Source organism: Carcharodon carcharias, chromosome 22 (assembly GCF_017639515.1).
Source record: "Carcharodon carcharias isolate sCarCar2 chromosome 22, sCarCar2.pri, whole genome shotgun sequence".
In the NCBI taxonomy this organism is placed as follows: domain Eukaryota; kingdom Metazoa; phylum Chordata; class Chondrichthyes; order Lamniformes; family Lamnidae; genus Carcharodon; species Carcharodon carcharias.
This window is the reverse complement of record NC_054488.1, coordinates 13,851,623-13,867,585: the sequence shown is the minus strand read 5'-3', so window position 1 is coordinate 13,867,585 and position 15,963 is coordinate 13,851,623. Positions and strand designations below refer to the sequence as shown.

At 39.0% G+C, this 15,963-nt stretch overlaps 1 protein-coding gene across 1 annotated transcript in view; it reads right to left on the bottom strand.

Annotated features, from left to right (window-relative positions):
• The window catches only part of LOC121293597 (myosin-4-like), a 30,602-nt gene extending 16,806 nt beyond the window's left edge, over positions 1 to 13,796 (bottom strand). The window contains exons 1-19 of the mRNA XM_041216682.1: positions 13,593 to 13,796; positions 12,087 to 12,230; positions 11,844 to 12,000; positions 11,656 to 11,683; positions 11,431 to 11,539; positions 10,859 to 10,951; positions 10,020 to 10,083; positions 9,825 to 9,923; positions 9,534 to 9,637; positions 9,310 to 9,448; positions 7,330 to 7,448; positions 7,034 to 7,183; positions 6,774 to 6,944; positions 6,360 to 6,663; positions 6,194 to 6,264; positions 4,356 to 4,443; positions 4,145 to 4,262; positions 243 to 366; positions 11 to 147 (exon numbers count right to left, since the gene is read on the bottom strand). Coding sequence (XP_041072616.1) covers positions 11 to 147; positions 243 to 366; positions 4,145 to 4,262; positions 4,356 to 4,443; positions 6,194 to 6,264; positions 6,360 to 6,663; positions 6,774 to 6,944; positions 7,034 to 7,183; positions 7,330 to 7,448; positions 9,310 to 9,448; positions 9,534 to 9,637; positions 9,825 to 9,923; positions 10,020 to 10,083; positions 10,859 to 10,951; positions 11,431 to 11,539; positions 11,656 to 11,683; positions 11,844 to 12,000; positions 12,087 to 12,230; positions 13,593 to 13,796 — 2,423 coding nt within the window. The remainder of the gene's footprint in view (positions 1 to 10; positions 148 to 242; positions 367 to 4,144; positions 4,263 to 4,355; positions 4,444 to 6,193; positions 6,265 to 6,359; positions 6,664 to 6,773; positions 6,945 to 7,033; positions 7,184 to 7,329; positions 7,449 to 9,309; positions 9,449 to 9,533; positions 9,638 to 9,824; positions 9,924 to 10,019; positions 10,084 to 10,858; positions 10,952 to 11,430; positions 11,540 to 11,655; positions 11,684 to 11,843; positions 12,001 to 12,086; positions 12,231 to 13,592) is intronic.
• Between the last annotated feature and the right edge of the window lie 2,167 nt (positions 13,797 to 15,963).

Below are 15,963 nucleotides of genomic sequence, written 5' to 3'. Positions count from 1 at the left end.
TTCCATTTACCTTCTCTCCATCATCTTCTTAAATTCTACTCTCATTAGGAATCCACGACAAATGGCTTGTGTGCGGGTGATGATTTGGGCTAATTTGTCATCCCTCATTTCTTCAAGAGTACCCAGGAGACCAGCCTTGAAAAATACCTTTAATGGGATAAATAAACATTAATTTTAAGAATTATCAGTAGTTTACCATTCTTTAATTCTATCATATGATTCTTTGGAAACTGAGCGTTTACCTTAGTGTGGCCAAATCGGTACTGGGTGTGATCCACATTGATGGAGCTCAGCAGTTTCTCAGAAGCCTTCTTGCTGTCAATAAATTGCCCTTCAGGTATGGCACTTGCATTTAAGAGCTTGTATCTGCGTTTTCAAAAGAATATAGGATGTATTTTTAATATAACTTCTATTTCATTGATCCATCATGGGATTAAGAGGTAGAAGCTAGATAAAAGTCAAAAATCACAAATAACCACCTTTCTTGGAGTTTAGAAGAGTAAGAGCTGCATTGATTGAAACCTTTAAGATCCAGAGGGGTCTTGACAGGGTGGATGTGGAGAGGATGCTTCCTCTTTTGGGAGAATCCAGAACTAGGAGTCACTGTTTAAAAATAAGGGCTCACCCATTTAGGCCAGAGATGAAGAGAAATTATTTCTCCCAGAGGGTCATGAGTCTTTGGAACTCTCTCAAAAAGTGGTGGAAGCAGAGTCTTTGAACATTTTTAAGGTAGAGCTAGATAGATCTTGATCAACAAGGGGGTGAAAGATTTTTGGGGGTAGGGAGGAAGGTGGGGTTGAGGTTACAATCAGATCAATCATAATCTTATTGAATGGCTGAGCATGCTCAAAGGACCGGGGGCCTACCTCTGCTCTTAATTCATGCGTGTGTGTGTGTGTGTGTGTGTGTGTGTGTGTGTGTGTGTGTGTGTGTCTCCATGATTAATTAAACTGGAGGAAGGTTAGTAAAGACAGCCTGTCTGTGGCAACTGAGAGATGAAAGGTAAAGGAGCTAGATGTATGCATTTGTAATGAGAGGCAATGGTGAAGTTGAATGTATGAGTAAATAGCTTGAGTTTTAAAATTTGCTTTAGGTGATAGGTAGAGACTTGACTTTTCAGCTGTTAAATTTCAAAAAGGAGTTTAGAGATGACAAGGGATTTTTACAACTTAGGAAGTTTTCATAAGTAAACAAGGGAAGGTTATTAAATTTATTTGACCTGAAATTGAAGGTAATAGGAAAACATGAAAGATCTTTATATTTTAGAAAAGTTGAGTTCAAAGAGGTGTTTAGAATAATCAACTCTCAGATGAAGAGGAACTGGATATTTAAGGAAAGATGTTGAGCTAAATTTTGTGGCTGTGTGGAGATGTCCTGAGATTAGATCTGTGCAGGGAGAAGGTGTGAAAGTTGTGAATTTGAAGAAGCCATCAAGTTTTCAAGCCAGAGAAATCTTTGTTTTCAGAAAGCAGTCTGCTTCTGAACCTTTCTTTTGGATTTCCACAGCACAGTGGAAGAGAATGAGAAGTTGTGTAGTATACCTTTACTAAAGTGACAGCAGTTTTGCCTTGGGTTACTGGATTTATATGGTTGAAAATCTATAAGGGGGCTGTTGCCAAGTAGTTTACTTGTGCGTTCTGAGCAAGTGTTTTCTTGGGGGGGGTGGGGTGATTTTTTGTAAAAATGTTTCAACTGTGCAACTTTAATCTTGAGTTTAAGTTTTTTTCTTCTTCTTGTTAATAAATCTTTAAATTTAAAAATCCTAAAAGCCTTAGAGCTTCTTTAAATATATTAAAATGAAGAGAGAGGTCAAAATGAACATAGGCTCCTTAGAGAATGAGGCTGGGGAAATAATAATGGGGAACCAGGAAATGGCAGAGAAGTTGAATAAATACTTTGCATCAATATTCATGGTAGAAGACACTAATAGCATTGCAAGGGGCAAAAGTGGAGGTGGGGTGGAAGGAAATAAGTACAATAACTATCGCTAGAGAAAAAGTACTACGGAAACTAATGGGGACAAAGGCCAATAAGTTTTCTGAACCTGATGGGTTGCATCCTAGGATACTAAAAGAAGTAGTGATACAAATAGTGGATTGACTGTTAGTTATCTTCTAAGAATCCTTAGATTCTGGAAAAGTCCCAGAGGATTGGAAAACTGCCAATGTAACACCCTTATTTAAAAAAGGGAGGGAGACGAAAAACAGTTAACTATAGGCCAGTTAGCTTAACATCCATCATGGGAAAATATTACCGTCTATTATAAAGGATATAATAGCAGAGCATTTAGAAATGCATAATATAATCAAGCCAAGTCAGCATGGCTTCATGAAGGGGAAATCATGCCTGACAAGTTTATTAAAATTCTTTGAGGAGATAACAATCAGGATAGATAGGGAACCAATAGATGTAATATATTTGGATTTCCAAAAGGTGTTTGATAAGGTACCACACATAAGGCTACTTAATAAGATAAGAGCCCATGGTGTTAGGAGTACAATATTAGCATGGAAAGAGGATTGGCTAACTAATAGAAGACAGAGAGTTGGGAAATGTGGGGCTTTTTCAGGGTGGCAACCTGATGTGCCGCAGGGATCAGTGCTGGGGTCACTATTATTTAGAATAATATTAATGACTTGGATGAGAGAAGTGAATGTACTAGCACCAAGTTTGTGGACAGCACAAAAATAGGTGAGAAGGCAAGCATTGAGGAGGATATAAAAAGTCTACAGAGGGATTTAGACAGGTTAAGTGAGTGGGCAAAAATTTGGTAGATGGAATATAATGTGGGAAAATGTGAGGTCATGCACTTAGGCAAGAAGAAAAGAAGAGCTGAATATTATTTAAATGGAGAAAGACTGCAGAAAGCTGCAGCACAGAAAGATTTGGGGGTCCTCGTGCATGAATCAAAAAAAGCTAGCATACAAGTTTAGCAGGTAATAGGGAAGGCCAATGGAATGTTGGCCTTTATTTCAAAGGGAATGGAGTATAAAAATAGGGAAGTTTTGCTGAAACTACACAAGGCACTAGTTAGACCATGCCTAGAATACTGTGAACAGTTTTGGTCCTCTTATCCAATGAAAGATGTATTGGCATTGGAGGCAGTCCATAGAACGTTCACTAGGTTGATCCCAGGTAAGGAGGGATTTTCTTATGGGAGAGGTTGAGTAGGTTGGGCCTGTACTCATTGGAGTTTAAAAGAATGAGGGGTGACCTTATTAAAACATATAAGATTCTTAGGGGGCTTGACAGCATTGATGCTGAGAGGTTGTTTCCTCTAGTGGGAGAGTTTAGGACCAGAGGGCATAATCTCAGAGTAAGGGGTCACCCATGTAAGACGAGAAGAGGAGGAATTTCTTCTCTCAGAGGGCAGTGAATCTGTGGAATTCTTTACTATCGAAGGCTGTAGAGGCTGGGCCTTTAAGTATATTCAAGGCTGAGATAGACAGATTTTTCAGTAAGGGAATCAAGGGTTATGGGGAAATGGCAGGAAAGTGGAGTTGAGGATTATCAAATCAGCCATGATCTCATTGAATGGCAAAGCAGACTCGATAGGCTGAATGGCCTACTTCTGCTCCTATGTCTTATGGTCTTATGTTATTGGAATTCCATGCTTCTGGGATCAGTAGTTCTTTCCCTCATTTTCAAAATACAGTAGAGAAGGTTATAATCAGTAAGGCAAGTCTCCATCTGGGATTTGGCTTGCTCAGCAAATAACATCAGCTGTGGTCAACAGTAGTTACATATTGCTTTGGAATATCCCACAGCCATGAAAGCCATATGTCAGTTTTTTAAAAAATTCTTTCCTGAGATGTGGGCATCGCTGGCCATGCCAGCATTTAATGCCCATTCCTAATTGCTCTTGAGAAGGTGATGGTGAACCACTTTCTTGAACTGCTGCAGTCCATGTGGTGTAGGTGCACCCACAGTGCTACTCGGGAGGGAGTTCCAGGATTTTGACCCAGCGACATTGAAGGAACAATGATCTAGTTCCAAGTCAGGATGTTGTGTAGCGCGGAGGGGAACTTGCAGGTGGCTGCATTCCCATGCACCTGCTATTCTTGCCATTCTAGGTGGTAGAGGTTCAATTCAAGTTGGTAGAATTCAAGTCCTTTCTATTTCATTGTATATGGTAAATGATTACCTTTGCTTAAAGTCAGCATAAAGGATTCTGCTTGGAAATCCTTTTCTGCAGATTCTGATACCTTCCAACACACCATTGCATCTCAACTGATGGATGACCAGGTGATTGTCGATTACACCTAAATGGCGAACATAGTATTAGTTGAATCAAGACAGCTGCTAGAAAACAGAATAGCTTGTTAAGTGTCAACATATTACCTGAAAATTCATACCTGGGCTCTTTGTTTCATTGGGGATTATACAGCGTACAAAGTGTGGATGTGTACTTCTTAAATTGGTCATCAGTTTATTCAAATTTTCCTGCAATACATCAGAGACAATTTTATCACAAATAAATAGAAAGACCAAATTACTACTTTTCTTAATAATTTGATGTCAAATTAGTTCATTACTCTTAAAAGTTTTTTTTCTTAAAATTGCTCAAGCTATAAAAATATAAGAAATAAGAGCAGGAATAGACCATACCGCCCCTCCAGCCTACTCAACTATTCCAAATTATCATGGCTGATCTGCCTGATTCCTGTGAAGTTGAAGATCAATCTCTCCCAGCCTTGAATATTGTCAACAATGGGGCACCCACAACTCGCTGGGATAGAGAATTCCAAAGATTCACAGCCCTCTGAGTAAAGAAATTTTTCTTCATCTCAGTCCAAAACGATTGACTCCTTCTTATGCTGAGGCTGTGCCCCTGTGTTCTAAATTCACCAATTGGGTGAAACAACCTCTTATAGGGTTCAATGTGATCAAATATTCTTCTCCTCGACTCCAGAGAGAATAAACCCAGTTTACTCAGCCTCTCATCACAAAACAACACTCTCACCCCATAAACCAATCTGGTGAACCTTCGCTGTACTGCCTCCAAAGCAAAGTTATCTTTCTATAGATATTGAGACCAAAGTTGTGCACAATACTCCAGCTGTGGTTCCACCAAAGCCCTGTACAATTGTGCAAGACTTCCTCATTTTTGTACTCTTAAACCCCTTGCAATAAAGGTCAACATGCTATTTGTCTTCCTAATTGCTCGCTGTACCTCTATGCTAACTTTCTAAGTACCTTGTACAAAAGCACATTAACACTTAAAAGTTACACGCCTTTTAAAAAATATTCTTACTACCAAGTGAGTTGTCTCACACTTTCCCACATTACACTGTATCTGCCACCTTGCTGCACTGAGACTTAAGTTGTCTTTATCTCTTTGCAGCCTCTTTGTGTCCTCCTCACGACTTGCATTCCCAGCTAGCTTTGTACCATTAGCCAACTCAGTCTATTAATTTAAATCATTAATATAGATTGTAAATAGTTGAGTCCTCAGCACTGATCTTCCAGTCTACCAGGTTAAAAATACCTTATTTTTCCTATTCTCTGTTTCCTGTCTATTAACCAATCCTCTGTTCATGCTAATACATTACTCCAAACTCATTGTTTTATATCTGAATCTTTTGTCTGGCACCTTATCAAATGCCTTTTGGAAATCCAAGTATACCACATCCACTGGTTCCCCTTTATCTACCCTACTTGCTATGCCTCAAAAAACTCCAATATATTTGAAATATATGGGTTTCCCTTCATAAAACCATGTTGACTCTTCTAAACATACTATGATCTTCTTAGTGCATTATTAAGGCTTCCTTAATAATAGATATTAGCATTTTCCCAATGACTAATGTCAGGCTAACTGGCTTGTGGGTCTTTGTTTTCTTTCTCTCTCCCTCCTTCCTTGAACAGTGATGTTACACCTGCTAACTTCCAGGCTGTTGGGACACTTCTAGCAACTAAAGAATTTTGGAAAATCATACCAGTGCATCTACTATACCTCATTTGCAATCCTAGAGTGTCGTAGTGTCGGCCATCAGGTCCCAGAGATTTGTTGGTTTTAGACTCTTAAGTTTTCCTAATATTTTTCCCCTGCTGGTATTAATTGCTTTAAGCTCCACTTTCTCATTAATCCATTGGTTACCCTCTATTCTGGTATATAATTTGAGTTCTCTACTGTTTTAATGATGTTGATGAACTATTGCTAACTATGAAAACATCAAAGTTGAAGGTATACCCTAAAGAGTGCAGAAACAGTTTGGAAAGATGAGCCCTTCTTCTTCCCACCCTTCTTAGGAGCAGCAGCATCTGTCAGAAAACAAAATGTAAAACAGATTGTAGGAAATGCGGTCTCCTTAGCAAGAAAATGAATTAATACCTCTTGCGAAATTAAAAAACTATACCATCACCAGAAAAGGCAGCAAAGAGCGTTGACAGAAGCTTCATCGCAGATTTCTGATATAGGCCAACAACAGTTTCATTCAGAGGGTCTTTGTTCTTTTCCAACCAGCCATTGATATTATAATCTACAGTGCCAGCATAGTGGACCAAAGAGAAGTGAGCTTCAGCCTTTCCTTTGGTGGGCTTGGGCTTCTGGAAGTTGCTCGATTTTCCAAGATGCTGGTCATATAGTTTATTCTTAAAAGTAGTGTCTGAGGCCTTGGGGAACATGCACTCTTCTTCCAGGATTGAGAAGATACCCATAGGCTGGAATGTAATAATAAGCATTCTTAAACTTTCAGAATCCTTTGCGTAATTTAGCTTTACAATATTAAAGTTATTTTTCAGCTCCATCTGATTTACTTTTGTTTCCTTACCTTCTCAATGAGTTCAATGCAAGCAGCCAAGTCCATACCAAAGTCAATGAAATCCCATTCAATTCCTTCCTTCTTGTACTCTTCTTGTTCCAGAACAAACATGTGGTGGTTGAAGAATTGCTGCAGTTTCTCATTGGTAAAGTTAATGCATAGCTGTTCTAAACTGTTGTACTGAAATTCATGAAAAATAGCAATGAAAACATGCAAGCTTAACAGAAAAAAATGTGCTTATTCAGAAAATGACTGTTTTTTTGACTTACATCAAAGATTTCAAAGCCCGCGATATCCAGCACACCAATGAAGTATTGTCTGGGTTGTCTTGTTTCCAATTGCTGATTGATTCGTGAAACCATCCATAAAAACATCTTCTCATACACAGCTTTTGCCAGTGCACTCACTGAATAATGCACCTTGAAACAACCCAAAAAAATGGATTATAAGCCTTCAAAATTGTAATTTAGTGCTGGATGAAGCACTAAATTTCAGGAATTATTATGGAAGCACTGAAACAGTACAATTTGATATCATGCCAAAATAATATAGTTAGGTGTAATACCTGTTGTACGGTTTGCCCTTTGGTTACGTACTCATTGCCGACCTTTACTCTTGGGAAGCACAAAGATTTTAGCAATTCCGCAGAATTCAAGCCCATTAAGTAAGCAGCCTTGTCAGCAACTGTTAAAAAACAACATTTGTTAAGAATTGGTGGATAATAGAGTTATGGCCACAAATATTCTACACTGGAGCTCAGACTGGGAGATACATATTGAAAAATGGTGGGCAAGACCAGAGCTATAGTGTGCTTTATCCATATGAATCTAACCGCCAAGAGAACTCTTTGTGCATATGTACTTAAAAAAATATTAATCTCTCAACAACATCACAAGAACAGATTATATGTTTATTATCGCAGTGCTGTGTATGGGACCTTGCAATGCATAAATTGGCTGCTGCATTTCCTACAACACTTCAAAAGCTACTTCATTTCTGTTAAGTGCTTTGGGATGTGTTAAGGGTATGAAAAGTAAGCTACAATTCAAGTCTTTCTTTCTCTTTTAAACAAAAATCTATCCATCTCAGTTTTGAAATTCTCAATTAACCTAGTCTGAATAGTTTTTTGAGGAAGAGCACTCCAGATTTCCACTACTCTGTGAAGAAGTGCTTCCTGACATCACGCCTGAGAATGCCAATTTGATAAAGCGTTCAGAGAGTCACAGGTGATTTGCTAATCCCTATAAAAATAAAATATAAAATTTCCATGGACGGCATTCATAATTTTCCTTTTCATAATTACAACATCAGTGGCATTGCACATAGATTATTGCTAAAAATAGATTTTTATATACAAGTATAGAATTGGAACAGACTTTGGAATCTTGCTCCACAGTGCTACATAGACGCTGGAGCGTGTAAATAAATTGTGACAGTTGATATAGTAAAAATAATTGGAAATTCTCATGGATAAAATGTATTTGCTCTCTGACTGCCTGACTACGTTTTGTAAGTAAAGAGTTGTGTCTTTTCTTATCCCTAGAATGTGTACTCTAATTAAATAATTCAGCAGCAAGCTTTTGTGAGTTTTTTTAAAAAAAGGATCATTTATTCTCACGCACTTACCCCGAATTAACGCAACATCACACACTCAGTCTCACGCACGTGCATACACACACACACACACAAAGTTTGGATACAGATGAAGATAGTGCACTTTTTCAGATTACAGTTAACCCAATCTCTGAATTATGATTTCTAGTCTCTTGAATGGATTTGATGATTTAAAGTTGAAGTGAGTATTGTACAAAGTGAATGGTTCACAACAGTTGGGAGGTTTCTTGTAGTTGAATATCTAGGAGGTTGGTTCTCAGGTGAACTCTGAAATTGGAACAGGTTAAGTACTTCTGCTGCTTGATGATTTGCAGCTAGTTTCAGAGTCTGGTTCTCAGACTGGCTGATGACTGATGGCTCTGATGGATCTACTGGGTCTTGAATAATAAGGGTGCAGTCCAGCTTTGATCACATGATACTGGGTTAACACTTCTGAGGCCCATCCAATCTAGTTTGGGTGGGGAGGTAATCGTGATGCAATAGGAAGTTGATAGTGGCCATTGAATTTCAATCTTCCCTTTTGTCCAGCATTAAACATGAAGACCAGAAGTCTAGAAACTCCATAGTGTTTAGTGTTGACCCATCCTTAATCAAAGAGATATGTGAATTCCACAAATGGCTGTGAGGTAGACTCACCTACGTCTATATTTAATTAGGTATTCGCCAGAAACTTCATATTGTCTGTAGTCCAAAAACCAAATGTCATATGATTTGCAGCAGGTATCTTAACAGCTTGTGTCCAATTGTTAAAAGTATCGACTGAAAGTTCATAATATTACCTGCCTGTATTGGGCATGACAAAATGTTGGGACATCAACTTACAAAGGTAAATGTTGATGGAAAATTGTGAAAACAGGAAGCGAGGGTTGTGAATAAGGAGTGAGCATCCTATTTTGAACACAAGATTTTTAATAATATATCAATATTTTACCTTCAGTGCCATCAGGCTCAGCTTGTTCCTCTCGTTGCTTCTGCTTGAACTTAAGGTTACCAAAGTGCATTACTGCACCTGTAAGTTTGTAGATATTTGCTTTGTCATCGGAAGTAAAGCCCAGGATATCAATGGCTTCCTAAAGGATCAAATAAAGAACATCATCATTACTGCAGAAACTTTTGCATCAGTGGTTCAAGTATTGTCTGAATGTTTTAACTTACATCGGTAGCCATCAATTCTTCTTGGTCGTTGATGCTAGATACAGTGATCTCTCCCTGACTAACAAATGGAAAGTCATAGGGGTTGGTGGTAATGAGCATCATTTCTGAAGTGAAAAGATCCCATAAATTTGCAAATTAGTTACAAATGTTTTGGAGAACTATCAAGAATTTCAGATATGTTTATTGCAAAGATCAACAATTAATCGAAATATCTTCACATGTTATGTTGTATATTAGAATCAAATTGTTCATTTAAATGTAGCTGGAATGACAAAATATATTTTGATTTACCAATTAGTTCTGGCCTCTTATTGGACATAATCTGGTAGAAGATATGGTAGCTTCTTTCAGCTTTCAATTGGAAGGTGACACGTGATTTTTCCAGCAGATCTGTTGAGTACATTTATGTTTGAATTGATGTAGCTTAACTTTTGGAAAAAATGAAATTACAGAGATTACAAATAATCCAAATATAATCATACTTACAGGTCTCAATATCAGCAGAAGCCAATTTCCCTGTTGCTCCAAAATGGATTCTGATGAATTTACCCTTGGTGTGAAGAGAAAATGTCCCTGTTAGTTTTAAAGCTATCTTTTGAATTTCATTTCCTAATAGTTTCCAATTAATGCCAAAGTCTGTTTGGTTGGAATATTATTCAAAGACAACGAATGGAATTTTACCAACCACTTGGCAATGGGCTGACAGGCTGGCAAAACCTCCCTACCAATGTTTTGCCAGCTATGGGAAAGTTGGCAGATTGGCCTCCAACGTTACTGGACAATTAAGGGTCATTTTGCCAATGTCAGCATGGCCTGCCAGTAGGTGGGAAATGCTGCCAGGTGAAACATGGCGGCTTCCAGAGAAGCCCTCCTTTACGGCCACACAATGGTCCATGGGGGGGCCCCCAATGGAAATGGCTGCCACCTGTGCACTGCAATCCACCCCCTTCAACCACCTGCCTGCCTGTCCCAGCAATCCCAAGACCATTTACCTCTCTTTGAGGGTGCCTGACCATTGAGGCACCCTCTCCCTGAAGCTGCAATTTCTGGCCTGGCCACCACTAGCAGTGGCACTGCTGAGTTGTTGGACATCTGATTGGCTGGGCAGCTATTGGGGGCAGGCCACCATCTTCAATTAGTTGGTTGTCCCTGCGGGTGTTGCCACTGGAAACATGCCTTCCTGGGTCCCACCACTGACTAAAGCAGGGTTGTTTCCCACTTTTGGTTCCTGCAGTAGGACTTTTGCCATCACTGCAAAATTCAGCCCAATGTTTGTACTCCGATATCTTACAAATGTTATAGAAATAAAGTTTCACAAAACTTACGAAGCGAGATGAATTGTCATTTCTCATTGTCTTGGCATTACCAAAGGCTTCAAGCAGCGGATTGGCCTGGATGATTTGATCCTCCAGTGTTCCCTAAAAAAATTTGCAAGTATTCAAAAGCAAGCATTTTATTGATTACAAAAGCTGCAGCCAACAAAAAGTGAATGTTAAATGTTCAGATTTAGAAGTGTACAGAGTGATTATTCTGTGTTCTTAAATGAGAAAGAAATTTCATAGGGGAACATGCACAGAGAAATTGTTTCCTCTGGTGGGAGAATCCAGAACAACAGGGCATAATCTTAAAATTAGAGCTTGACCATTCAAAAAGTGAAATCAAGAAGTGCTTTCTCACAAAAAGGGCAATGGAAATCTAGCACTTGCTCCCCAAAAGACTGTGGATTTGAGAAAATTGAATTTTTCAAGACTGAGGTGGATATATTTTTGTTAGGCAAAATTGTCAAGGGATACTGATCAAAGGTGGGCAAATGGAACTGAACTGAATAGACGACTCTTGTTCTTTTGTGTAAATACATACCACACGTATACAAATTAAGATTGTATTCATCACTTACCTGCATCTTAGACTCCTTTTTCTTGCTGGCATCACTACTGGCTGCAATAGATGCAAAATACTGGATGACACGTTTTGTGTTCACAGTCTTCCCTGCACCAGATTCTCCACTAGAGTGGAAGGAATGAGCAGCAAAATTTTACATAAGCCAAATGTTAAAGCCATGAATGTTAAATATTGCATTTTAGGATAATATATAATTGTGATTAAAAGTATTGATTCTTACGTAATCAGAATGGACTGGTTCTCACGATCTGTGAAATAAAAATCACATTAAATTGAAGAAAAATTGTTGAAAACTTACGTGAATTGAACAAACCTAATACTCTAAATAGCAAATTGCTATAGCAAAAGCAAACTTATTATCTGTAGAGAATAAGAACCATAAAGTTCAATAAAAGAATACATTATTACCAGTTAACATGAACTGATAGGCATTGTCAGAGATGGAGAAGATGTGTGGAGGAGCCTCTTGACGCTTCTTGCCTCTGTAAGCAACCACAACTTCAGGATTGTACACTGGCAGCCACTTGTAAGGGTTCACAGTGACACAGAACAACCCAGAGTAGGTCTGGAAAATGAAATATATACACTTGTACAGATTATTTATTGTGATTCCATTAATACAAGACTTTTTATGGACTCAGCTTTACTTACATAGATCATCCAGGCTGAATAACGTTCTTTGAGGTTAAACAGGACGGATGCTTCATTCAAGTGAGTCAACATGGCCATGTCTTCAATTTTATCGAATTTTGGAGGGTTCATTGGGAAGACTTGGTCTTCTTTAACAGTCACTGTCTGCAAAAACGAAAATGGGATTAAGCGAAGTTGATTCAAGTAATTGGAACATATATTGGCACCATCCAAGGCTTCAGATAAGTAATAGCATCGAGCCACGGATGATTTCTCTGGAGTGTCAAGCACAATCAGCAAAGTCCTGCCACACAATGCTTGTCCTTTCTTTAAAAAGGTTTTGAAATTTTTACATCAAAAGAATTGTTTATACCTGAGTCATTGGTTGTTCAATGAGTGCAGACTTTCTGTTTGAAGTAGCACCATGTTTGCTTGTGATGTTCAGTTCCTTGAAATAAAATATGGTGGGACAATGGGATAGGAAAGATCCTAGGAGTGAAACAGTGAACTGTTCCAAGCACCTTTGAAACACTGTTCAACTGGGAACAGCCAAAAGGACTTGGGTGGAATGTAATGTTGGCCTTTATTGAAAGTGGGAATGAGGAAGTCTTGCTACAACTGTACAGGGCATTGACGTTACCTCGCTTGGAGTACTGTGTACAATTTTGGTCTTCTTACTTAAGAAGGGATATACTTACCTTGAAAGAAGCTCGGGGAAAATTCATCAGGCTGATTCCTGGGTTGGGGTTTTTTGTCTTATGATGAAAGGTTGAGCAGATTGGGCATGTACTCATTGGAGTTTAGAAGAATGAGAGCTGACCTGATTGGAACATATAAGATTCTGAGGGGGCTTAAAGGAGTAAATGCAGAGAAGATGTTTCCTCTCATGAGAGAATCTAGAATTATAGGCACAGTTTAAGACAGAGATAAGGAGGAATTCCTTCTCTCCGAGAGTTGCTAGTGTTTGGTATTCTCATCCCCAGTGAGCAGTGGAGCCTGGGTCAATTAATATATTCAAGGCTGAGTTAGACTGATTTTTGATTGATAAGGGAGTCAAGGGTTATGGGGGCAGGAAAGTGAAGTTAAGGTCACAATCAGATCAGCCATGATCTTATTGAATGGTGGAGCAGGCTCAAGGTGCTGAACGGCCTACTCCTGCTCCTTTTGAATTTATGTGCACCCGACACTTCTTTGCAAGGACAAAAATTTGAACTGCCCTCTTGAAGGTAAAAACACAGCTTTTGAATATCTAACAAAACAGAAGCCATAGATATGTGTCATTGGTAAATTAGCACTTGAAAGATCACCACTTAGAAGATGGGCTAAGATTTTTTCTGGTCCCTATTTACAGTGACAATGGGAAGTGCTTCCATGAATATTTCCTTGACTGACAATTGTAAATGTATTCTTTCAGAATATGTTTATCATTCGATTGCAAACACAATCAAGGGAAATCATTACACATTCAATTAAACTGGTAGAATTCTTATCATGAGTTCCCTGACCTTTCATTGGATGCTCACTGACCTTTTTAGCTATAGTTTCCACTGTGACTTTGCCACCTTGCTTACTCTTGATTGAACCTGGCACAAATAAGTCTACTGGGTCAAAGACATAACAGGCTGTCTTTGCATCAAATTGTTTATTCTGTGCTTCAATCCGCTCTCTCTCCGTTTTGCGGAGATATTGAGCAGCCACTCCAAAAACTTCCATTTCCACGTCAGAACTCATCTTTGCGATTCACTGTTAAAAAAAAAGAAATAACAGCATTTAATGGTGAACATCTGCCTGAGTTCAAAGTTTGATTTGGTCTTCAGATCACTGAAATTGAAGCCAAATGGGCATGTTCTCTTTTTACTATGTGGTATGTCAAGGTTAATGTTGCTAATCAAGGTAAATTAAGATGCATTCAAAGTCCAACAGTGGAACTAGTGGGAAGAGGTCTGGCTCCCCATTCCCTTTACCCCCAATTCCAATCTTTACCTGAAGTTACAGAATGAATGCAGCCTGATGAACCCACCTGAGATAACAAAATGTGAGGTGTCTGATTCCACTTTGTTTGGCTGCCACATAAGGTCTTGTTATCCAATTTATATTCCAATGGGGTACAATTTCTATTTAGCACCAATGCCAAACTCGATCAGTATGACTGCACCCATAACCTTGTAAACATCACCGAAGCACACACATCTTAGACTTTAAATAAATACACACTATTTTAAAGCCAATAACAGTATCGGCCCCAATCGGCAACCTCTCTTTCCCCTCCAAAGTCCTTGAAGATGCTGTCACTTCTCAAATCCATGCAATCTTTCTGGGAATTCCAATCAGGTTTCTTTCCCACTACAATATTGAAATGGCTCCTAAGAAAATCAAAAATGACATTCTAAACTGTGACAAAAGTAAACAATCTCTCCTTGTCCATCTTGACCTGACTGCAAATATTGACATGGTTGACCACACAACCCTCCTCCAATGCCTTTCTTCCATAATACAAGCGGATGAGGCTGCACTCACCTGGTTCATTCTTATTTTTCTGGTCACAGTCCGAGAATCACTTAAATGGCTTCTCTTCCCACTCACACATTATCTCAGCAGTCCATCCTTGGCCCCTTCCTGCTTCTTATCTACAGGCTGCTGCCTCAATGATATCATCTGAAAACAATCTCAGGTTCTACATGTACCCTGATGAAACCCAGCTCTACCTCACCACCACTACTCTTAACCCCTCCACTGTTGCTAAATTATCAGACTGCTTGTCCAACATCCAGTACTGTATGAACAAAAATTTCTTCTGACTAAATATTGGGAAGAACAAAGACGCTATCTTTGGTCCCTGCAACAAACTCTGTTCTCTATCCACCGACTCCATTCATCTCTTCGGCAACAGGATGAGGCTGAACCACTCAGTTCACAATCTTGGTGTCATATTTGACCCTAAGGTGAGCTTCCAACCACATATTTGCACCATCACAAAGATCACTTACTTCCACTCCCATAACTTTATTCTGCTCTGCACTGTCTTAGTATAGAGGGTAGAGTGGTATAGTGCTTCTGTTCCTAGCCTAGTCATCCAAAAACCTAGTGATATAAGTTCAAATCCCATGATGGCAGCTGAAAATTTAAATTCAGTTAATTAAATAAACATGGAATTTAAAAAGTTAGTATCGATAATAGTGACCATGAAACTAACAATTTTTTTGCAAACTAACACCCTTTAGAATAACTACTAACCTTACCAGGTCTAGCCTAAATGAGATTCCGAATCCACAGCAATGTGGTTGACTCTGAAACATGAGGGAAAAATCTACTTGATTTCAACGTCTAGAACAGACTATGCCTCTAACAGAACTATTTCAGTGTAACACTGGCATCTACCCAAAAGAGTAGAAAATTGTCCAGGTGTGTCCTGTCCACTGAAAGAAGGACAACTCCAAACTGAATGAGTACTACCCTATCAGTCTACTTCTAATCATCAGTAAAGTGATGAAAGGTGTTGACAGTGCTAATAAGCAGCACTTATATAGAAATAATCTGCTCAGCAATACCAGAGCCATTCATCCCCTGAGCTCATGAAGCTCTGGTTCAAACAAGGACAAAAGAACTGAATTCCAGATGTGAGGTGAGAGTGATTGCCCTAGATAGCAAGAGAGCACTTGACCAAGTGTGGCATGAAGGAGACATAGCAAAATCAAAATCAATGGGAATCACGAGAACAATCCTCCAGTGGTTTAAGTCATACCTAGCACGGAAGAAGATGGTTGCAGTTGTTGGAGGCCAATCATCTCAGCCCCAGGACTTTGCTGCAGAGGTTCCTTAGGGTAGTGTCCTTGACCCAACCATCTTTAGCTGCTTCATCATTGACCTTCCTTACAACATAAGGCCAGAAGTGGGGATG